Below are 25,698 nucleotides of genomic sequence, written 5' to 3'. Positions count from 1 at the left end.
TAGAAAAAGGGGGGTGCATTTTAAAAAATCTTGTTCTCAAGAACTACTGATTCCAATTCAACGAAGTTTAGCATAAATTATCCTTATGGGAAGGAAAATATAAATTGCAAAAATTAAGGTCTAATTCTGTTTCAAATCTGAGTTATTACGAAAATAATAATAAAGGAAAGGCGTGTTTCAATCAGTTTAATAGCTTCGGATTCGGCATCCGGTAAAATGGGTAGACAAGACTTGGCCTGGGCAAAACAAAAGATTGGCAGTTATTAATCTGCCAATCTCATTAAAATTTCAGGATATATGATGGACCAGTATATTTGTATTTGCTGTAAATATTGCTGCAAAATAATGCGTATTTGGAATTGACGATTGCCGATCTGCCCCGGCTTTTATTTTGCCACGGCCCGGGTTTGCGTACCCATTTTACCAAGTCTCGTATTCCATACATCTAAAACGAGGTTCTTTGTTTAAAGCAGCCATGACATTATACGAAAAAGGGTCGATCTGACTATGATGAATTTGCTTGTTGTGCAACAGTTCGCGAATGATGGGAAATTTTTGAAACATGCAAAATATATTGGTGCCGATTTTGTGTAGTAAATTGAGGCTAAATATTTCAACGCGTTGAAAGTTTTCACACATGACGTTGGTGTTAGCTTGTTCTGATTTTCGTTTCGTTTTCATTATTTATGCTTTGTAACCTGGGAACTATCGTCTGTATTTCGTGATTTTTACGTATCAAATCAAACAGAGACTTCGGTAAATCAAACACTTAACTGTTTACCTGCGCAAATTAAGCAAAATCTGATGTATCAAAAAAGTACTGAAATACAATTCATTCTATCGGTAATTCGGCATTATATTTTGCGTAATGGTAGATTAATGCAATAGGTTTTGTTGAGATGCTCGGCTTTTTCTCGAGTTTATTCAGTTTAAATAGAGTTTGATATCGCTGTCGGAAATATGTAGGTATATACATGAACATGTATATATATGATTCATTTCGAAAAAATAAATTGTGTTCTTTATTTGTTAAAGTGCATGTTTCTTGTGTTTTAATTGTGTACAATTTCTATTTACTAACCATATTTGAGTGTTAAGCTTCGAATTATAAGCAAGATACAGAGATTTGCTCACAATTCTATGTTTGTACACAGATCTTAAAAACTAAAGATTAAAAAAGTAAAAAAAAATGTCAATATTTATTAAGAAAATTTTCAAAGTCTCTTCTTCCAGAAACTATTAGGCCAGGAAAGCTCAAATTTGAGTGGAAGCATCCTCAGAAAGTGTAGATTCAAGTTTGTTCAAATCATGGTCACCTGGGGTAGGGTGGGGCCACAAAAGGGGGATCATGTTTTACATAAGAATATATAGAGAAAATCTTTAAAAATCTTCTTCTCAAAAACTATTAGGCCAGGAAAGCTCAAATTAAAATGGAAGCATCCTCAGGTAGTGTAGATTCAAGTTTGTCAAATCATAGTTCCCATGGGTAGGGTGGGGCCACAATTGGGGGATCAAGTTTTACATAGGAATATATTGAGAAAATCTTTAAAAATCTTCTTCTCAAAAACTATTAGGCCAGAAAAGCTCAAATTTGAGTGGAAGCATCCTCAGATAGTATAGATTCAAGGTTGTTCAAATCATGGTCCCCGGGGATAGGGTGGGGCCACAATTGGGGGATCAAGTTTTATATAGGAATATATAGAGGAAATCTTTTAAAAATCTTCTTCTCAAAAATATTTGGCCAAGAAATCTCAAATTGGCATGTAACCATCCTTAGGAAGTGTAGATTCAAGTTTGTTCAAATCATGGTCCCTGGGGGTAGGGCGGGTCACAATGGGGGATGAATTTTTATAGATAGAGAAAATCTTTAAAAGTCTTCTCCTCAAAACTATTAGGCCTGGAAAGGCCATATTTGAGTGGAAGCATCCCCAGATCATATAGATTCAAGTTTGTTTAAATAATAGTCCAGGGGTAGGGTGAGGCCACAATGGGGGATGAATTTTTACTTAGGAATATATAGAGAAAATCTTTAAAATCTTCTTTTTAAAGAATTTTTGGCCAGAAAGGGTTTAAACATGTGTAGAGGCATCCTTGGGTAGTGTTAATTCAAGTTTGCAAAATCACAGTCATTAGTGGTAGGGCGGGACCGTGATGGCGGTTTGAATTTTTACATAGGAATTTAAAGAGAAAATCTTTAAAAATATTCTGGGAAAGTGTTCAGTTCAAAACTCAGTACTTAGTGTGAAAGCAAAGGTTATGCAGATTTAAGTCTGATGAAACCATGATTCTCTAGAGAAAAATGGGGCCATGAAATGGGGGGGGGGGTATATAGGAATAGAGAAAAATCTTCTTACAGGTACAACAACAAAAGGGGCTTGGTATTTACCAAAAAATAAGAGGTTGATAAAAATTGGCAGATTTTCAATTTTTTTTAGCAAGATCTACTGTACTCAGTTGTCAATATATTTTGATACTGTAATGCTAATTTGATCAGAATTAAGGCAATTGTTGCTCAGGTGAGCGATGTGGCCCCTGGGCCTCTTGTTTACAAATTGAAAACAGGCTTGCTAATCGCTTACCAGTACTTGCATTATTTTGTTTAATATCAGAACAGAAACAGCTTTAAAATCAAGATCTTATATTTACATTTTCAAATTCCTTATTTTCAAATATGTTTCTTGATATGAACCTGTAGAAAAACAAAAACGTTAACTTTTATAACAATTTCTAAACGGGTCAATGTAATGCTATTTGTTATATAAAGGCTTTGGAGTGGGAAACATTTTACATACTACAGAACCACAAGACCAATACCAAAAACTTTTGGCATTAAAGTAGATCCAGTGTTCTGTGATGTCATACTTTTTTGTAAAACTTTGAGTTCTTTAAGATTTGTACAAGATAGTTTTATCTATTTTATGACTATGACTATTTTATGAATATAATCACACAGAATAAATATATAAGATATTTTCGCAGCTTAATTGTATCCTAAAATTCCAATTTCTTATACAAATATGTTATCGATGCTAAGGGGAAATAACTCTTTTTCTGACTTTTCTATCAGTTGTATGTCTGAATACCATAGTTTTTTCTTTTCCCAACAATTAATTTTAAAATATTTTTGTAGTTTTAGTTTTCTGATAAAGTTGACAATAAAAATAAACAAAATAAACAAATTTCTGCCTACAAAAATTTACTTTTAACCAAAAATACGGTTTTTCTGATGCTAAAATATGCTTTAGTTTATGTTTATCTGGCATCTCAAAAAGTCAGAAATCAGTTCTGTTTTTCTACTTTCATCACATACATCATGAACCTTACATGATTCTTAGTAACTATGTTGCAGTGCACTATGAAATAGAATACGTTTTTAACCATTTAAGTGCGATAGGTTTTTTGTTTTGGCCGATCCTAAAGTTTCGTTTTGTGCCACACGACCGATTTGAATGTCAGATATTTATGTGTTAAGTTTTTTGTATCTATAAAATATAAACAAAAATGAAAAACTAAACAAAGCTTAAAGGGACTTGGACAGGATTTGAGATCAAACATTTTATTTTTATTTTTTATGTATAAAGTGGTTAACTGGTGCATTTTAAATGATTGACCAAAATATTGAACGTTAAAGTCAAGTTACAAGCGAAATACAGAGGTAAAAATTTGTTGTTATGTAAACAAAGCTCGAGTCTTATTGTTGTTTACAAAAATGAAATGTAGAGAATTACCATTTCCTAGACAAAATGACATGCAAGAAACAATTTAAACTAATTCAATATCTTCATAAATACTATTTTCAACAACAGAAAGATACATTTGATTGAAACTAACACCAATACAACACATTTGTAAAAAATGACATTTTCGAGCTTTGTTTACAAAACAAAGAATTATAAACTCTGTATCTTGCTTATAACTTGATATTTGACTTTTAAATTTTGACATAGCATTGTAAATTTCTATATTTATCAGTATAAACATTGAAAATGGGAAAATAAGATTTGAAAATTTTAAGTCAAATCGTGTCCAAGTCCCTTTAATACAGTTTACATTTAATTTCTAAATTATATGTGACGGGACCGTCTAGGGGTTAAGTCCTTACGTATTTATGTGATCCGAGTTCAAAAGGATAAAGAATATATATAGTGTTTTGAAAAAAAAATTTCTGTAATGAATAACAGACATAAACAAATATAAACGTAACAGGTATGAAATGTCATATAAATAGCCAGGGGATGTGATATTTAGCGTCAATAAAAGTTAAATACGAAATTTAGCCCCATTCCTCGAAAGTACGTCTCTATCTGATCTATTAAAGTTAAAGATTGACTAAATATACCCCGACCGGTCGGATCTACAATCCCGGCAGGCGCATGCCACGCCGGGTCAGGTCAAAGGGAAATAACTCTAAAATAAACATAAGGAAAAACAATCACACTTAGCCCTCCGTTAAGACCTAGTTGGGATTCCACAATAGTCAAAAACAATCATAATAAATTACAATACGTATTAACATCTTACATACAATTGCAAAAGAAACAGCTTATTCAAACATGCCATTATATCGATTACTAAATTGTTGTTAATACATGTACAAAGAAATTATAAATTAAATTAATAAACAATAAAAGAATAGAGTGTTCACTTCACTTAAAGTCAATTCGCTTTTTCGCTTTTCCTCTAGAAAAAGGGCATCTCTCTTTTTCTACCATCGAATTTCCTTTAGCAATTCCAAGTTTCGTTTTCCAACAACCTCTGGGCCTCTCTCTTACGATGCAGTTCTCCTCTTTCAAGACCGTAGAGTCTCCTCTTCGCGATTTCCCTTGCCCCACCAAGTTGATCCATACTGTTACAAATCCATGCCAGACAGCTCTGAGTTCTTCTCTGGTGTCTGGCAGGGCAGGGAGACACAGGCTGGGGTTGTCCTTCCAGGTGGTGTGGGTTGCCATATGGTCCCTGAACTGTTCCTCTTAACAGTGCTTCTGTCCCGGTATTCCTTTAGCAAATACTCTGCCGCTTGATTGAAGTCTGATCCTGGTCACTCTGAATCTGGACCTCGTCGCTCCCTGTCCGGTCCTTGTCACTCCGAACCGTCTCCGCAATCTCATGCACTGTCTTTGTCGCTTCAATGACTGAGGCACTCTTGAAAATAAATAGTCTTTGGTCGATATAACCCTCATTTTCCCTCACAGCGACTGAGATTTTAGTAGTACGGCCTCCAGGCGTTGTGGATCCTTCTCGCGCTTTGTCTTCAGGTGAGCCTTCATATCGGCGGCTCTCTGCCAAACAACCAGTTACCGGGCACAAGAAGTTTATTGCTTGTATTCTGTGCCTCTCCTCCCAGTGTCGGATGAACTTGTTCTTGGTATAAACCATTATCCAATTGCATCCACTCACAGGACAAGCCATGCCTTTGGGGTCAAACTTCACCTGAAGAAACTTCGTTTCGCAATGGTGTAGCACTTCGTTGACTTCTTCAATGTCTGCAAAAGGTTGAGAAAATCGTCTCCCATTTGTAATTAATATAATTAGAATTTATAAATTATTTTAATGTTTTATACAACATTTAACGTGCTGCGAAAAATAAACTATTCAGAGTTATTCATATATGTCAACTGGACAGAATGCATGAAGTATAATGCATCACATGTGGGCAGGGAAGACAAGTCAATGAAAGCAAAACCCATGGTGAAAGTACATGTCGCCCATTCCACCGTAAGGAATCAAGGTCATGTCATTTACCGCCACACCTACATTTAAGTCTTACACAGACATGTAACTCCAACAGTTGATTTTTTTTTTTGACAACAGTGTACTTATTACATTTATATACTAGTAAATATATTTAGTGTTAAAAACAAACAAAAAACACACCTTCCCCCTGAACATTTTTTTTTTATTTTGAATTTAGGAACAATATCTGGAAACAGGCCTGAAAAGCCTTCCTCTTTGAGACTTTTTAACAGATTGCAAGAATGAGCTAGGCTGGGAGTGAAGAGATGCTCTTGGAGCATTATCATTGTCACCTTCTTTGTTGGAGCTCACATCTTATTCATTTTCAGGCTCAAAATCTACCGATTCATCCGAATCAGAATGGTACTGATATCCTGATACTCCGTCGCCTATGAGCTTTTTCAGTTGGTCAACACAAACCACATATGTTTTTCCAATGAATGAATTTTCAATAACGTATGTTATATCGGACAACTTCTGCGCAACAGCATATGGTCCAGTCCATCAGTAGCCTATTTTTTGTTGTGCCCTGCGAAGGCATTATACCTAGTCATCTGGTGAAAAAGCTTGAGGTTTTAACTTGGTATCATAATACCTATTTTGTCTTTTTAAAACTTGACTTCAAGTTTTCATGAACTATTGAAAATTTAATTTCTATTGCGTTCCGTATCTATTCTACGACGGAATTGTAACATCCGTCGTGTTGATGTTGCATAGGGGATGAACCGGCTATGACATCAATTGATAGCATTATCTCTTTTCCGAGCATTACAATATTTGGAGCACATTTAGTACTTTTATGGACAGTTGCACGGTACGCCATCATACGAAAGCCGAGAAGGATCACTATAGATTCGAGATTCAAAATAGGAGATTCGAAATACGAGATTCAAGATTCGAAATTCGAGATTCAATATCTAAATTAACCAATCAAATCAAGGATCTGAAAATATGTATCCTAGCGACATCAAACTGTTCTAAATAAAGATCATTCGTACATGCTCTTATATACAAATTATAATAAATGCTATGTTCACTTCTCCCTAGCTAACTTAATAATTATTGGTATTTATTTTTACACAGAATATTTAAGTAGATTAGTAATAATGCAGTGTGCTTCGCGGATCTAAGTGATTTTGTTTGCCCTGGCCTTATGCGTTTGAACCCTGGGGTATTTCACCACCAATAATAGTTTAAACCCCGGGTTTATTCACCCCTTTTGTGTAAAAATGCAGTTATGGTAGAGAACTTCCTAAGCGGAGCTAATTCTTCCTGTAGGGGGGTCCTAGGCCAATTTTGAATAATTTTACTATGTAAATTTAATAAGCTCCAATTTCCCCGAGGAGGGGGTCCAGACCCCCTGACCCCCTCCTTTCGAGATCCGCGTATGCCGATTAGTATCTAAATAATCTAAATATAATAATCAGTCCGGTACCGGTTTCACCAATAAATATAAGCATTACTTTCGTTTTTATGTATGTATACACTCAGGCATACACTAGTACTATGTTTATAAACTGATCATTGAGATGTTATCACATCACACGGAAGTATTAATTAATGCATTTTTTTTCCTTTTCTTGAGTAAACAACTTATTATGAATCTTACTTTTAGCATTGTATTCAATATAGAAGGATACATACTCTCTACAATTAAAGGTAGGGATGCTAGGGTGCCAATTTGTTCACATTGCCGATTTCTTGTGCAGAAAACAGTAAAACTTTTTAAAAAATTTGATTGTGCATGAATTTTTCAAAATTAATTGTTGTATTTTGTTATAATTTATTCATTGATATATCAACAAGAAAGAATAGAAGGTAGAGACAGGCATATGTATCACAGCCAAGTTAAGTTTCTCTGTAGTTTCCTCCCCCCCCCCCCCGCACCAAAATTGACAATAATTACATATAAATCATAAAAATGTTTACTTTGTATGTAAGTAACTCTCTAAAGATGTAAATAAGCACTGCAAAGATGTGTGTACTTAATATACTACTACATTAAACTTAGCCAGATAAAATGTAATTAGGGTGAAGCTACAAGGGGCGAGTGGTGCAAAGAACTATGTACAATTTCAATCATATTTTGCCCTGTTTTAGAGTGATTTTAAAGATATCACAAGAAATTGAAATGTAACGTTTATTTACAAAAGAATACCCATAGAATAAGAATCTATATATAGTTATCCGATTAGACAAAACAGTGCATTTTCACGTAATTTTCATTAAACTGAGCAGAAGACACCAATTTTTTAGTAGTTTTTTAAATAGAAAAACATGTCAGCAGCTGTCGCCCACAATGACACTCGCATTAAAACTTTATCATGTGATATCACATAAAATATATTGATTTCGTTGTGGGCGACGGCTAGGGACACATTTTCCTCTTCAAAAAACTATGAGAAAATGTGCCATTTTTCATCATTTTTACCAAATCTTAGGAATATCTTAAAATGTTTAAGTCATAACTATTTATTGAAACAAGATAAAAGTGTTTAACTTGGTACTTTATATATACACATGTCCAAATTGGTACATGTGTACTAATATAAGATTTAAACAACTTTTGAATTTTAGTGCAAATATTGAAAGAAACTGTACCTTCTTCTTTACCAATTTGTCGCCATACACACAGAACACCAAATAAAGAAACTGTGAGTGGTGTGGGGAAGGCATAAACGATGGCGGCAAATTATCTCAAATAATCAGTGCGAAAACCAACAAATAGGCTGTTGTTTGTTACCTATCCTGCAAATACATTGATAAAAAATGTTATCGTCACATAACATAGCCGATTAAGTTAATGTGTACATATGGTCAACGTACATGTAATTCTAATGTACAAGGAGGCGGACGTATCAGGCGGGGATCCAAAAAAAAAATATTCCAAAAATATCGGTTGAATTATATAAAATGCTTTGAAAATTGTTTTAAACTATCGCACGGGTCAAAATGCATGATAGAAGCTATGTACAGTGTAATTGGAAACTTTCATTTTATATCAATGTGTAGTATTACCTACTATAACAAATGAGAGTATAGCACAACTGCCACAAGCAATACATGTCCTTTACCGGCACCCCCCCCCCCCTCCCCATAAAAAATAAAATGTGTGTTGTTCAAGATTTTTCAAAAGGACCCGATTAGAATTGAAAAATGAGTCATTTAAAACTAATTTTGTCAAAATTTTTAAATTCATTTGTTTATATTTTGGTCCATTTTGGGTAAATAGATGCACCAACGCAGCTCTAATTTATATATAATCAGGCCACAAATTCGAAATATTTTCAAAAAATGATAGCTTTAAAACCAGTGGATAAGTCGAACTCGATGAGTGCTAATACCTGTGTTGAATGAATGATACAGTAGGATATGCGCAAAAAAGTCCCGTCTACTCTTTCCTACCCTATATTTATTGGAACATTAAATCCGATTATAAGAGTCAAATTTAAAATCAAGTACGGATATATATATATATAAAATGTAAAATTAAGGACTATAGCCCCCCCCCCCTCCCTGAAATTTATATACTGGGAACAGATTATTAGATCATTGAGTTCAACATCAATTAAAAGAAAATTTTATGGTTTTTTTTTTAAGTTTCGCTAGCTAATGTAATACATCACAAATACCCAAAACCCCCTGACGGAAAAGGAAATGCTAGGTGATGAGAGAGAGAGAGAGAGAGAGAGAGAGAGAGAGAGAGAGAGAGTCGATGTAAATCACAGGTGCGCTAACACCGTTAAAATTAAATCTTGATAGTTGGTCTGCCCTACCCTAGCTATCTCCTCTCTTTTCTCCTTTAAGAGGCTTAATTATTGTCTATATATGCTTGTATCAAATCAAATCAATTCAAATTCTGAATCAAAATTGAATTTGACACTACAAAACACTCTCTCTCTTTCTCTCTCTCTTCTCTCTCTCTCTCTCTCTCTCTCTCTCTCTCTCTCTCTCTCTCTCTCTCTCTCTCTCTCATATCGACAATGTCATTGATACCCTACAATACACTATCCCTATCTGGATTGTTGTCCTTGAGGTTGAAAATCATTATATCTTTTATGGTATCAAACTTCATCATAACCTATACTTTGACATGTCGATTATTTCATTGAATTTCGTTTCATAGCTAAAACCACACTCAGTTTTAATTATTTAGATTAAACAGATCTTTCTTCGAGAGCCGATGTTTAAACAGTTGGGGCGAATACACTACGGGTTAAAATGGATCGGGGGGAAATACATACAGGACATACAAAATCACATAGATTCGCAAAGCCCACAGTGTTATCACTAATTTAATTGTTTATACTCTGTGGGGTTAATTTATCAATGTTACTTTAACCATTTTATAACCACTATATAAGAGCTAATAGGACATTGATTGGTAGGAAAGAGCATGCACGAATGATTTATTTAGAACAGTTTGATGTTGCTAGGATACAGGTGTCAGATCCATGATTTGATAGGTTAATTTAGATATTGAATCTCAGCAGATCTCAGAAAAAAGTTCTGACTGGAACTTCTTTGATCTGTATGAATGCGGTAAGGGCTCCAAATTTGCATAAAAATTCTGTTACTTATTTGTCTGCCACGGTCTGGGCAATATGATCGGGTAACGCAAAAGCATCTTTCCATTTTGGAGAAATAATCTTTAATGTTGCTGGCAATCCTCTCAAGTGGTTCAGTAACGGTTACATGCTGCATGGGGCATTCTTTTATCCCAGTCCTTGTTTCTTTTTAGCACACGGTTGGCATAATTGACACAAACGGCCTATGTCATCTGACATACCAGGCCAGTAGAACCTACTTCTTATTGACTGCATAGTCTGTTATCGTCCTAAGAGACCCGAGGTGCGATTATTGTGCATGCATCAACAAACTTCATCTGTATATAAATACATTTTATCTAAAGCAGAAATACCTTTTTTTTCTATGTGCACAAGTGTATATTTTCCTTGATAAATCCAAATGTGTGTTTCATATAAGTTACATATGATGCCCATTTTATATGATTCTCATGCAGAACTAATATCGAACACAGATAAATTTTTCATATGTGAATTACTTGAAAAGGGGTATAATATGTAAATCATATGTGAATCATATGTGGATCATATAATTTGTCAAATATGATTCACATATGATGCCCTATTTTATGATCTCACATGAAACAAATCATATGATTCACGTATGATTCACATATGTGGATCATATATGGCGAAGTTGCCTGTGTATCATTCCAAAATTGTCAAAAACGTATGATGATAGGACTACTAGTAATTGTAATGTGTCAATACATTCAGTAAATTTCTGGTTTTCATTAAGATTCATTTCTATTTCATTTATTTGTTTTGGCACTTTATCTGAATTTTTCCATTCAATCTTTCTTTTTCATCAATGTTTTGAAATAAAGAAAACTAGAAAGATTTTCATGAGTTTTATTTTTATTTGAATAATAAAGCTTTCAAATAAGGTGCTCAGCCTAGCAATTACTTTTAGAAAATGTTTCAATTTTTTTCAGAAAAAACAAAGTGCATGATGACATCAAACAGGAATATATTGCATAACGGAGGCAATTACGGTTTGTGCAGGGATGCAGAATACGGGAAGGGAAACAGCTATTTTACGATATTACCCAATGATACAAAGGATTATGTTTACAAATTTAATTTAAGTTGCTCAAGTTTTACTCCGTTCATAGGAAACAAAGGAATAAATCATACCAGTAAGTTCTTCTGATCCATTTATCAGTTACAGAATATTTATTAGAGCAATCTCATTATATTGATTCCCTCTATGTACCTTCGTGATACGTAAGGAACTTTTTTTATTAATTTTTTAATAAACAGTTTGCTAAATCGAGCTGTAAGCAATAACAATTTATACTAGACACTTGTTGCAAAAGCAACAAAAAGGTCTTCCATTTTGATTACATGTATCAGTTTGACTGTAAGATATTGCTTCTCTCACATAGAAAAAAAAGTGGATGTGATAATTATTGTGAATGATATATCCAGACGTTACTTATATGTACATATAAAACAACGAGAATGAAAAAGAATTCAATTTTTGAAGTACTTTCTTTGACGACCGGAAGTAACGCCGATCTAAACAAAAATGTTAACCATTTGTACAATCATAAGTCAATCTTTCCTCAAAGTTTGGTTGTTCTCGTCTCTGCCAATTCTAAGATCTCTTTGAAACAATTTTTTTGTCTTGTCACCGGAAACAGACAAACGGAAGTGATTAATAAAAACAAAAGCTGGTATTTCTCATACATCACTGTTTATCAGGCTAGATGAAACACCCAAGAAAGTCAGTTAAACTTGTTAAAAACATTATTTGTTTGAACCCTTCCGGTAAGAACCGGAAGAAGTGACAGTTGACAAAATTAAACCCGTTAAACACAGCCCCATTAAAATTTCTATCAATCATGAGAGCTGCGTGTCTCAATCACTTACAATGACAAAAATCTCGCGGACATCAAATTTGTAAAATGGAAAGCTACACAGATATATATTAGATATCTCACCGGAAGTAAAATTTATTTACTAATTTAACTTTATATAGATGATATATGTAAGATTATATACTGATATTTTAATTTTATGTAAAATGAATAAAATATAAAAAAACAAATATTTCAAGTGCTTCCGGTGACGACCGGAAGTTACGCCGAACAAAACAAAATAGTGTAAACACATGTACAAACATACTTCTATCATCCCACAAAGTTTGACTGTTCAAGTCGTCACCGTTTTTGAGATCTCTAGGAATCAATGTTTTTTGTCTCGAGACAGGAAAAGGACAAACGGAAGTTTTCAATGAAAATGAAAGTTAGTATTTCTTAACCGTTACACAACAGGACTTTTTTGGCTATGAATTTGTCTTACATTGTCAAACAAAACAGTTAAACTCTTAACCAACTTGAATTGTTTGAACTCTTTCGGTATGGACCGGAAGTGACGGTTGACAAAATGAGAGATGTTCAACACATCGTCTATCAAATGTCTATCATTCATGTAAGTTTTGTGTCTTAGTCACTTACAGTTTATGAGATCTCGCTGTAATAATATTTGTTTTAAAAAGAGTACCTGAGATATTTGAGATATCTCACCGGAAGTAGTTTTTTGTTGTTTATTAATCATCGGATGGATGACATATGAAAGCGTTTATACTTATATTTTAATTCTGTGTTAAACAAATAAAATGCGTAAAAACATAATTTTTGAAGTGCTTCCGGTGACGACCGGAAGTTACGACGAACAAAACAAAATAGTTTAAACACATCTACAACTATAGGTCTATCATCCCTCAAAGTTTGGAGGTTCAAGTCATAATCGTTTCTGAGATCCCATTATCTATAGCTTTTTGTCGCGGGACAGGAAACGGACGACAAGAAGTGAATTTTGAAAAAATGAAAAAATACGCAAGGAGATATTATCGTTCTCTATCAGTCCTAAAAATTTTATGAAAATCTATCCAGCCATCTCTGAGAAATCTGGTTAAACTTTTAAAAAACTTGATTTGTTTGAACTCTTCCTGTGTGGACCGGAAGTGACGGTTGACAAAATTAAAACAATTAAACACATCTTCTATCAAATGTCTATCATCCATATAAGTTTCGTATCTTGATCGCTTATAGTTTATGAGATCTCGCGGTTCAAACATTTGTTTGTAAAAAGGCTACATGAGATATTTGAGATATCTCACAGGAAGTAGATTTTTTATGTTTAGTTAACATCGGAAAGATGACATATGTAAGCATTTATACTTATATTCCAATTCTCCATAAAATATATTAAATGCGTAAAAGCATAATTTTTGAAGAGCTTCCGGTGACGACCGGAAGTTACGACGAACAAAACAATAGAGTTTAAACACATCTACAACTATAGGACTATCATCCCTCAAAGTTTGGAGGTTCAAGTCTTTATCGTTTCTGAGATCTCATTGTCCATAGCTTTTTGTCGCGGGACAGGAAACGGACGACAGGAAGTGAATTTTGAAAAAATGGAAAAAAAGAACCTAAAGATATTAACAATTTCTATCAGTCCTGAAAATTTCAAGAATATCCGTCCAGCCATCTCTAAGAAATCTTGTGAACAAAAAAAGGAAAAAAAAATTAATAATAATAACTAGAGCAAAGCTCGTTGCAAAGCAACGATTGGGTCTTCCGTTAATGTTGGAAGTAAAGCTGGAAGTTCCTGTAAGAAGCAGAGCTCTTAAACCAATAACAAGAGTAACTAAAATATAAAAGATGAAAAAAATCGAATTATTCCTGGTACACTTAACAAAATACGAATGATTTTAAGTACGACTTAACAAATACCTTTCCGATTTCAAGAACGACTTAACAAAAAAAATCCAAATGTGTTAAATTACGACTTAACAATTATTTTTGGTATGATACGAGTTAATTTTACTTTAAACATTACGCTATTTTTTAAACCAAGGACGCAATATCTCTGTAATGCATCGTCCAATTTTAAAACGGGTTTCGGTTTTAAATTAAGCTTAATAAAAGCTTCATTGCTGCTGTATGATTAATATAAAATTATTGGTCAGAAAAGAGTTATTATGAAAAGACTTAGTAGCCCTTCTGGCCCCTAATTTGAGGGGTCACTCCCTTTTTCTTGATATCAAATAAAAGGTCTCGCTAATATAAACATATTTTGTTTAACAAGTGTTCATGAATTGTAAACCGTTCTCGAGATATCTGTACAAATGCGTTTTAGGGGCCGACCCTTTAACCCCTTACCCGGGCCACTAACAACAACATTTTTGGAATCATATTGTTAAGAACATTATTTTGAACAACTTTTGTTCTACATTGCTTTTCAAAATATTTCTCCTTTTTCAGATATTAATGATCAGAATTTTGAGTTCTTGCCCCTTGAAACCCCTAATTACGTAATATATGACTTAGATATGGTAATGTATAGATGAACAGCTGTACAATGAACATTTTTGGTTCTATAATTAATAACAAAATATTGTTCAGTAAAGAGTTATTGTAAGAAGACATTAGAGCCCTCTTGACCCCTAATTTGAGGGGCCAGCCCCTTTTTCTTGACATCAAATGAAAGGTCTTGTAAATATAAACATATTTTGTTCAACAAGTGTTCAAAAAATGTTTACCGTTCTTGAGATATCTGTACACATGTGTTTTAGGGGCCGACCATTTAACCCCTAAATGGGGTCATAAACAAAAACATTTAAGGTAGCATATTGTACAAAACATTATTTTGAATAACTTTTGTTCTACATTGCTTTTCAAAATATTTCTCCTTTTTCAGATATTAATGATCAAAGTTTTGAACTTCTGGCCCCTTGAAACCCCTAATTACGTAATATATTACTTAAGTATGGAACTGTATAGATAAAAAGCTGTACAATGAACATGTTTGCTTCTATAATTGATAACAAATTACAGACCCTGAAACGTACTACTACACCACACGCTCGCTGCACGTTCGCTACACGCTCGCTAAACGGTTCACACGAAACGCTGAACGGTTTACACGAAACGCTGCACGCTTTGCCCGAAACGCTAAACGATTTACACGAAACGCTGAACGGTTTACACGAAACGATTCTCGCACGAAACGATTTGCTCGCTTTTCACACGCTTTGGACACGCTTTTATCCTGATCGATTCGGGTCCTCTCGGATTTTACCCTTACTCTGTTAGTAAGAATTAATTTTAAGAAAACACGAAATAATTGAAATACTGATATTAGAAACATATATGTACATAAGTTTTGAATTGATTAATTAAATTAATTATATTTATACTATATACTATATATTTATTACTTATATTTAAAGCAAAAAATTATTTATTCACAGAACTAGTCAAAAATATTACTTCTATAAAAATATTTATTGCTCAAAAGAAATATCCATGATTCTTATTAGTCCCGTAAATAACAAAAATTCCAGAGAAAAACATTACCGTAACACAATATTCAATACCAAAAATAAAATCCGTATGATTACAAACTGAAATCGGTTTTTCAGTATTCGGCGGGATTTGTTTTTTCTTCTCACATTAATATTTTTCTTGGTTTAAGAGAATACGATGTAAAAATACTAACTGTAAATAAACCTGTAATTATTTACATTGATAATTTGGTTTTTCAGTATTCGGCGGGATTTGTTTTTTCTTCTCACATTAATATTCTTATTGGTTTCAGAGAATACGATGTAAAAAATACTAACTGTAAATAAACCTGTAATTATTTACATTGATAATTTTGAAAGTTATGTAAAATAAAATTACTCACAAAGGTTAGAAAAATGCTAGAAAACAACCAGCTATTTTTTTTATGTCGAATCTTTCGCGTAAATAAATGTTCTGTACATAATATCACAGAGAAAAATCAATGGATTAAACAATAAAGAAAGTTGTCATTTCTAATTTGGATTTCGGAAAGAACAAGAAATAAAAAATGATTTAGATTTTTGTCTCAATATTCGTATACATAACCGGCGCCCTGCATAACGACGTACAATATATATATCATAATCTATTTGAATTAAGTACCATGCATATAGAATCCCATAATAATTAATTGCATGTGTACACTTTAGGAAAATTTCAGTGTGTAAATTACTTGTTGTTTTCCGTTATCAGTGTTTAAATAATTAAAATAATACCTTGTAGAAATATTTTTAATCGGGATTCAGAAGAATTTACTTCCCGCATTTCATAGAAATGAACAGTATATTTTCTTTCTATGTTTACATTTAATTTTGTTCAAATTAATGTTAAATCATTAAATTAATTAAATTGTCAGAGAGTTCCGAATGAAATCTGATGAACGTTTCACACGGTTCTCGCACGCTTTGCTCGAAACGATTTACACACTTTGCCCGAAACGCTGCACGCTTTGCCCGAAACGCTAAACGGTTTACACAAAACGCTTCACGATTCACACGAAACGCTAAACGGTTTACACGAAACGCTAAACGGTTTACACGAAACGTTTCTCGCACGAAAGTCGCACGCTTTTTTGGTGTAGTAGTACGTTTCAGGGTCTGTATTATTCAGTAAATAGTTATTGCAAAAAGACTTTAGAGCCCCCTTGGCCCCTACTTTGAGGGACCAGCCCCTTTTTCTTGAAATCAAACGAAAGTCCTAGTTAATTTGAACAACTTTTGCAATACATGTCTTGACAAAATATTTACACATTAAAAGCTAGGGCCGAAAATGTGCGAAAAATTTGTATAAAAAATTGGTGCCTATTTTTGAGCTTGGGCGAGCTTCGCCGCCTTGCGCATTTTTCAAAAAATCAAATAAATAGGATCATCTACAGACATTTATCTACTATCCTTGAAAGTTTCACGTTTCTATCGCAATTAGTTTTTGAGAAGTTACGTGGACAAAATGGGCCTTAAAAATTCACTAAATCCTCAGAATCTCAAACCGGAAGTGACGTCATCAGCCAAAAATTTTATAATGTCAAGTACGTTTGATGCTCAATATGTCCTGTAAATTTCATGCAAATCGGTAGAGTAGTTCACGAGAAATAGCGTTCGAAAAAAGTCAGAAAAAAAATAAAAAATAAAACTAGACACGATCTCGTTGCGAGCAACGAGGAGGTCTTCCGTGCGATTTTTTGAAGGTTATATGACCTTGACTATGATATTTGACCCTTTATCTCCTTATTGGGGCAACAAAAAAAAAATTGATGATTGAATTTTATTAGGAACATCATTCTCAGCATTTTGTTCTATATTGATTTTCAAAATAGGGTTTTTTAAAATATTTGTTCTGTTTGAGGTATGTTATCAAAGTTTGGTACTTCTGGCCCCTTAAAACCCATTAAAACCCCTCCATACGGAACACATGATAAAAAAATTATAATATGTTGTTAAATAAATGTGAGATGAACATTTTTGCTTCCTAAACATATAACAAAATATTTTTCAGTAAAGTGCTATGGAAGAAAGACTTTAGAGCCCTTTTGGTCCCTAAATTGAAGGGCCAGCCCCTTTTTCTTGGCATCATACGAAAGTTCTTTTGATATTAAACATATTTTGTTCAACAAGTGTTTAGAAATTCTTTGCCATTTTTGAGCTATCTGGGATATGACGTATTAGGGGCCGACCCCTAATCTCCTTATTGGGGCCAGATAACGAAAATTTTATGATTGAATATTGTTTAAAACATCATTCTAAACATCTTTTATTCTATATTGCTTTTCAAAATATTTGTCCTTTTTGAGATATATTCGATCGAAGTTTTGGGCTTTTGGCCCCTTAAAACCCCTAATTACGTAACGCATAATAAAAAATTTATAATGTATAGTTTAATTAGTAAAAGATGAACATTTTTGCTTCTTAAACATATGACAAAATATTTCTCAGTAAAGTGATATGGAAGACAGACTTTAGAGCCCTTTTGGCCCCTAAATTGAAGGGCCCGCCCCTTTTTCTTGGCATCATACGAAAGTTCTTTTGATATTAAACATATTTTGTACAACAAGTGTTTAGAAATTCTTTGCCGTTTTTGAGCTATCTGGGATATGATATTTAAGGGGCCGACCCCTAATCTCCTTATTGGGGCCAGATAACAAAACTTTTATGTTTGAATATTGTTTAAAACATCATTCTAAGCATCTTTTATTCTATATTGCTTTTTAAAATATTTGTCCTTTTTGAGATATATTCGATCGAAATTTTGGACTTTTTGCCCCTTAAAACCCCTAATTACGTAACGCACAATAACATTTTTATAATGTATAGTTTTATTAGTGAAAGATGAACATTTTTGCTTCTTAAACATATTACAAAACATTTCTCAGTAAAGTGCTATAGAAGAAAGACTTTAGAGCCCTTTTGGCCCCTAAATTGAAGGGCCAGCCCCTTTTTCTTGGCATCATACGAAAGTTCTTTTGATATTAAACATATTTTGTTCAACAAGTTTTTAGAAATTCTTTGCCGTTAAGAGCTATCTGGGAAAGGACATTTTAGGGGCCGACCCTTAATCTCCTTATTGGGGCCAGATAAAATTTTATGATTGAATATTGTTTAAAACATCATTCTAAGCATCTTTTATTCTATATTGCTTTTCAAAATATTTGTCCTTTTTGAGATATATTCGATCGAAATTTTGGATTGTTGGCCCCTTAAAACCCCTAATTACGTAACGCATAATAAAAAAATTATAATGTATAGTTTTATTAGTAAAAGATGGACATTTTTGCTTCTTAAACATATTACAAAATATTTCTCAGTAAAGTGCCATAGGATAAAGACTTTAGAGCCCTTTTGGCCCCTTATTTAAGAGACCAGCCCCTTTTTCTTGTTATCAAACGGAAGATCCTGTAAATATAAATTTTATTTGCTCTATATGTTATGGTAAAATATTTTCAGGAAAGGAGATAAAGAACGAAAACCATTAAAAATTACGTCGTTTTTTTAAACTCGATTCTCGGGTTCAGGCGAGCTTCGACGCCTTTGAAGCCAGACAACCACAAATGCCTTTAAACACATCTACAATCTTTTGTCTACAATCCCTGAAAATTTAAATTCAATATCTTTTTTCGTTTAGGAGGAGATAGCAGGACAAAATGACCCTCTAAAAATCACTAAAACGTCAATATCTCCCGAACGGAAATGACGTCATTAAAATAAAAAATAAAATTTCACGAAAATCGGTCAAGTCGTTTTCAAAAAATTGCTTGTACAAAAAAACTAAACATGTATTAATGAAATGAATTCTTATTGACATAACATTCGATATTGTTATTATGTTATGTAAGGCTGAAAAAAAATTGGGGTTTTTAGTAAAACAGAAAAAAAAATTGGACTGAATTTTTCAAGTTTTGTTTTTCACTGAAATACTTTTGGCAGATCTATTAACTTAAAAGTTTAGATCTAATCTGTAATCAGCATAATGTTGCATATTTGATGTTGGTTTTATTACACCAGCATAAACGTAAAGCACACACAATAAAAATATCAAAAAATGATAAAAAAAGTGAAAGACACCATATCTCAAATTTTTGAACAATGACCTCTTATAAATCTTACGCCAGCAAAATAAGGTCAATATAATTAGTTTAATATTATATGTGTTTTAGTATTATCATCATTGAATTTTTGTAAAATTAAATTTAAAAAATAGGTAGGGATTTGAAAACTGAAAAATCAAATTCGGACTGGAACATTTCTAAAAATTGCCAATGAAAACATTTTTGGGAGTTTTTTTTAAATTTAATTTTAAATATTCAGTAGCCATTAACTAAAAAAGTAGGTCTATTTTGAAAGTGAAAAATAGCACTACAATGAAAGGTTTATAATACACTTTAAATCACAAGTGGAAATTTTTTTCCCATTCTGAGTAAGTATAATCATTAAGCGAGCTTTAAAAAATATGTCTAGAATATTCTAGTAGCTGAACATTGCCTAGAATTTTTTTGGTTATACTTTTCAGGCAAATTCATGTATTGGCCGCATCCTCCGATGAACTTTCCTGACAAACCACTATCTAAATGGTGTCCAGGTACGTGTAAGCATTTATGTGTGATAAAGCTTAAAATGTGCATGTAATCCAGTACACTTAGACAGCTTTTGGAAAATTAAATTATCTTCGGAGAAGTGAGTGATATGTGTCGAAATCAGTCACGTGAAGCTTGTTAGAAGCAACTGTATAAGTGTGCCACTGCTTCTATCAGTGATAGTAAAAACGACGCAGTAATTCATAAAAAAAGTAAAACTGTGCGGAACCAAAATCACAATATTCAGAATCAAATTAGTACAACATACTTTTGTTGAATTTTGTTCATCTAGGTATTAATTTGTTTGCGGGTATTAACTTCTTCTTTAAACCTATGCCGTGGTTTGCTTTATTTACCCTCCAATGAAAAAAAATTTATTTTAGAGATGGCAATCCCTAACTGATTAACCACTTACTCGGTCGGAACGATGGTAACCGGTTCCAAAATCAGTAATTTGTTAATCTTATGAAATAAAATTAATTTATTTTTTAACACAATTTCAAAATAAATCATTTTTTTTTATTTTGAAATGTTAAAAAGAGACCGTTAAGAACCCCGGCTCTTGGAGAAAAATTGATTAGTATAATAATGTATAATAACTGTTTAAACAAAATGTCACTGACTTGTCCGCTCAGCTTTTCATTAATGAATGATAAATGTTCTAGTGTCACTGTTAAGCACCGTTACAGTCTACGTAATATGCGTTTATTTTAATTTTACACAACATTAATTTATTCATTTCCAACGGAAATCAATAACTTGTCAGACTTTGTACTGACTACTTTAAAGGCATTGCGACATATAATAAGTGAAAATTTTTCATGATTGTTTGCTCTTTGTTTAAGATATTACGGGGTGTAATTTTCAAAATAATGAAAAAATATAATCCTTTCGTGTTTTCTTTATCATTTATAATAATTATCAAAAATAACAATAATCTGTCAAAAAATTATGTTTTTTGAAACGTTTAATCGGTTAATCAGTCGGAACGAATTGCGATTACTTGTACCCGGTTATCAATTCTGCAATTGATTGCCATTCCTAACATAGTCAAGGTCAAATGATTCTCTTAAAAGTTTCATATTTTTAAATGTAATTTTTCTTCATATATGCTATGCAACATATTTTTTTAAAAAGATCAAACAGGATGAAAAAATAAATTGATTTAATATATCATCTAGTAACTCTCTAACTCACTAACTTGTTAGTTATAGAAAGACTATTTACATCTGTATAGCTTTTTAATGTATATTAGATATCTGACACTGTATTTTAATTCTGATATAAACGTTTAGTAAACTTATAAATTTCTTAAAGACATTGAAAACCTAACGAAAATAACATTTTTTAAATAACTAAAAAAAAGAGAAAGTATTTTGCACGTTAAAACAAATAGGACATCTGATATCGTTGCAGTTATAAATGTATTAAAGATTAACGGTCATTTCTGAAGATGAAAACTTGGGTCACCAGGGTACCCCCAGGTTTGCGTTTGAATCCTTAATATTCAGGGAGAGGGCTCAATATTTATTGATTTTACAACGACTCATCAACATATACATAGGGTGACGTATACGGTTAAATGACGTCTGGATATCCTTCATAATGATACGGTTTAAACTCAGGACATATGTTGCTTTAATTAACTTACTGAAACTTTTAGTAAGTGTTTGTCATTGCAGCAGTTATTATGATACGAATGATTTGGACCTTTTTTTAGTTTGTCTATGATAAAAAAGAAATATTTTAATGGCATTCGATTTGAAATTATGTATCAATGATAGATTTTTATCAATTTGAACCGAGGAAAGCAAAAGAACATATTATATACATGTATCCTTTTAAAGAGGATATAGGTACATGTTTTCCTGATATATCTTAAAATACAGAATTAAGAAATGAAGATAATATTTTTTCTATTGATCGACGTATCAAAGAAAAAATTGACCGGAAAACTTCATCAATGCGCGTAGCGCATTAATGAAAAAGTTTTCCGGTCAATTTTTCTTTGATACGTCGATCAATAGAAAAATTATTATCTTCATTTCTTATCATTTGATAAAACATTTTTGAATCAAAAAATGTTAAGTGTCATTGATCAAAAATGTAAATAATGTAAATGAAGCGGCGCGTATGAATACAAAACAACAACAGCAACAATATTCAAAATGGATGCGCCTTCAGCTGATGCAGAGCTACTAAGTTGAATAAATGGATTAAACACAAATAGTGAGTTAAAATCTGAACCGACTGAATTGAAAACAAAAGGAAAAAACATGCGATAGCTTGTGATATTATTCACTATGCCGAAAAATTCGTAATAAAACTAGTTTTCATGTGAGATCGCTGGATCGAATATGCAACTGGACATAACCATCCAAGGAGAGGCGATCGTGGACGAAAATAGTTGATATGTAGACAAAGAATAGTATGTATAAGCGACTTTTGTAAACGTTGTGGTAACTAGCTAGTGCTGTACTTAAATATAATGGTATACCTGCCGCTTGGAATGCTTTTGTTTACGACGCTTAATTATTCTGATGACCGATCATGTACGTGTGTAAATTTAAAAATTATCGTTACCAAATTTGAACAGCAGTGTTACCGTGAAAGTTTATAGGCCTATATGTTCGTTATAATATTCCTGGAAAAGGAACAGCCAGCCTCGCTGTAAATGTTGATTAATCTCAAGCAGACGAAATCGTGAGAAGACGCTTTATTTTCTATTTCATGAATTAAAAAATAATGTGTTTTATTTATTTTTGAAGGTTAAACTTTCAAGGTTTTATATTCACAAGGTTGCATTTTGTTTGCTGACTATAAAACAGACACAACTTTATTTTTTGTTGACAGTGTTTATCTTGGAAATTCCCGTTCTATAAATAGTGTTAGATCACAACAGTTGAAAAAAGTAGATGCGACAAAATTTTTTATTGATGCAGGTATCAAAGAAATTTTTCAACCAATCAGAAGCGCCAATATCTCATCAAACCAATAAATATTAAATGATAATAATCTCAAAGATTTTAATATATTCCTTAAAATGACAGATCAAAACACATGTGTTTCTTGAGTTAATCAACAATTATGAAGCTATTGTTATTAAACAGATTATCTACAATTGTGAAGCCATTGTTATTAAACAAATTTTAAGAATTCATAGCTTAAATTTCTTAAACCTATTTGATATGCTTGATCTTAAATTTAACTAATTTAGAATTTTTTTCAGACCTTCAAGAGAGGATTGAAACTAGGAAGAAGACTTTGACCATCCATAAAAAGGAAACAAGTAAATACCAACGGACGCTGATCAGTGCCCCCGATGACAGGCCAACCTCTAAATATATGGGGGTGACTGGGGCTTTAGTCATTTCTCTCGTCGCTGGGATAATTGTCTGTATTGACCTTATGAACTTTTGCAAAAAATTTAAACCTGTACGGGTCAAAATTGAATAACGATGAGAATGAAGTACGTTGTCCTTTTCTCAGGGTATATATGCTGCAGATGTGCAGCAAATTTATTGTAAGACAACTTTCTCGTTTGCAGATAATTACATTTAGCAGCAATCGAGCCGCAAACATTTCAGTACTTATTTGAATACCTATGATTTTTTTTTTATATTGACATAACATTAAACATTTATGCTATATAAAGAAATTGTTTATCTATAAACTGAATTGAGTCAAAAAAGAGGAAATTTATTTTTGTTTCCTTTTTTTCTTAACTTTAATATTTGGCACAACTTTAGAAACAAAAGTGAAGTTTTTTTTCCCTTTTTGTCAATATAATTCTGCAATTTGTTTGTTAATTTCATCCTACTTATTTCTTTAGGTAAATGTCTAACATGCTATGCTCAAATACATGTACTTAAAAAAATATTCAAACATTTTAGACAGCATATCTCAAAAGTTTAATCATCAACATCAAAAGTTGTTTTTTTACATGTTTCGCTTAATATACGGTTGTAATCAACTTCTAAAATGATGTTACCCTGTTGTGACATCACAATGAATTTTGCGTATTTCTATTGATATGGTGTCCGGAGTTTTGCGTAGAATCCTATAAAATAGGGATTAAATCATTGAAATATGATTGAAACGTGATGAAAAAATCCAAATCTTTGAGTGATTGCTATGTCTTTGCTTTGGGATGGAAAAGACAACACTTCTTGAATTGAAATCGTAAACTATCATAAATGATCAAAAATGATGACGCATCCTATATTTACATCACAAATAAACGGCAATTTAAAAAGTTCACAGGTCATAGGTCAGTATGACGTCAAATGATTACGTCAAATAGGTTATAAAAAACAAGTATATAGATTTGTTTACAATAATTATTTATCACATGTTTTTCATTGTATATTGATAAAACCATTACATTGATTTTTTTTATATGGCAACATATATGTATATTAGCCTTTGGTTGCTGTTTATTTTAGCCCTCGTACCTCTCGGTCAATGAGTGGACTGTTTTGCAGTCTGAGTTAACGTCAACTTTAAATTTCTTTTTTCCAAATTGTCTCACCAATTGTAATTTTTTATCTCTTTCAATGATAAATAGTTATTCAGGAATGGGGTTACGTGGTATATTTCTGTGAAGAGAAAATATTAAATGTTGTGATCCTATTTTGCAGGTATAAATCATCCAAATACTAGGTTTTTTTAAGACATCACGATAACTAAAGAATACTGACATAATTAATCAGAAAATGTTGTTTTAACAAATGTTGACCTCTTCCCGAGATTTCGTTCAACAATGAAAATTTAGCTGTTCAAGGGAAACATTATGTTCAATCTTATCTTAGAACAACTTTTTTATATGCGCTTCATTTTAAATTACATTGTAAGGAACGATACTAATTATGTTCTTATTTCATTGAAGACTTAGCCGACTGCAATTAGGTTTTTGGTGTTATATATCGAAAAATAAAACATCTTTAGAAAAATGGCATTTTTTGAAGTAAATAATGGAATATAAAAAAAAAAAAATCATCAAGTTGGTCAGCATAAACAAGGAAACAACTTATAACTGTGTAAAGTGTATAAAGGCAGTATATTATGCATTAGCTGACCCCCAACAGTAGAAGATATTTTTTAAAACAAGACAATTAAATGATATTTTCAAGCTTCCATTTCGTCGACATTTTAAACGAAATAAACTCACACAATTTTATTTACTGACCACAAATGTTTGACCGAACCCCCAAGAAAAATATTTCTTTGAGGTAGTGCAATTTTAAAAACGGATTTAAATGAAAATTGATTAAGTATTGTTGTTGTTTTTTATGTCCATGCAAAAGTGTACATATTGGTACTATTAACTATTGCGTACTTTTTAGTGTTTAAGGTCAAGATCTAGTAAATGAATGGTACCTACAAGTTAATAAAATTCGAGATATAATTTCTTTCAATGATGCCTCATGACAGTAGCTTTGTTTTATAGGATGTA

The 25,698-nt window shown here is 32.4% G+C and overlaps 1 protein-coding gene across 2 annotated transcripts in view; it reads left to right on the top strand.

Annotated features, from left to right (window-relative positions):
• Nucleotides 1-25,698, top strand: part of LOC128186374 (uncharacterized) — a 46,033-nt gene extending 20,335 nt beyond the window's left edge. Inside the window, exons 5-7 of one of the 2 annotated variants that reach the window (XM_052856176.1) lie at nucleotides 11,255-11,458; nucleotides 20,180-20,248; nucleotides 23,473-25,698. In XM_052856176.1, the coding sequence (XP_052712136.1) occupies nucleotides 11,255-11,458; nucleotides 20,180-20,248; nucleotides 23,473-23,699 (500 nt within the window). In that variant the 3' untranslated portion in view covers nucleotides 23,700-25,698. The remainder of the gene's footprint in view (nucleotides 1-11,254; nucleotides 11,459-20,179; nucleotides 20,249-23,472) is intronic. The other variant, XM_052856177.1, reaches the window with a different exon arrangement.

This window comes from Crassostrea angulata, chromosome 5 (genome assembly GCF_025612915.1).
Source record: "Crassostrea angulata isolate pt1a10 chromosome 5, ASM2561291v2, whole genome shotgun sequence".
Lineage (NCBI taxonomy): Eukaryota > Metazoa > Mollusca > Bivalvia > Ostreida > Ostreidae > Magallana > Magallana angulata.
Note: the sequence above shows the minus strand (reverse complement) of the source record. Positions and strands in the feature narration are given on the sequence as shown.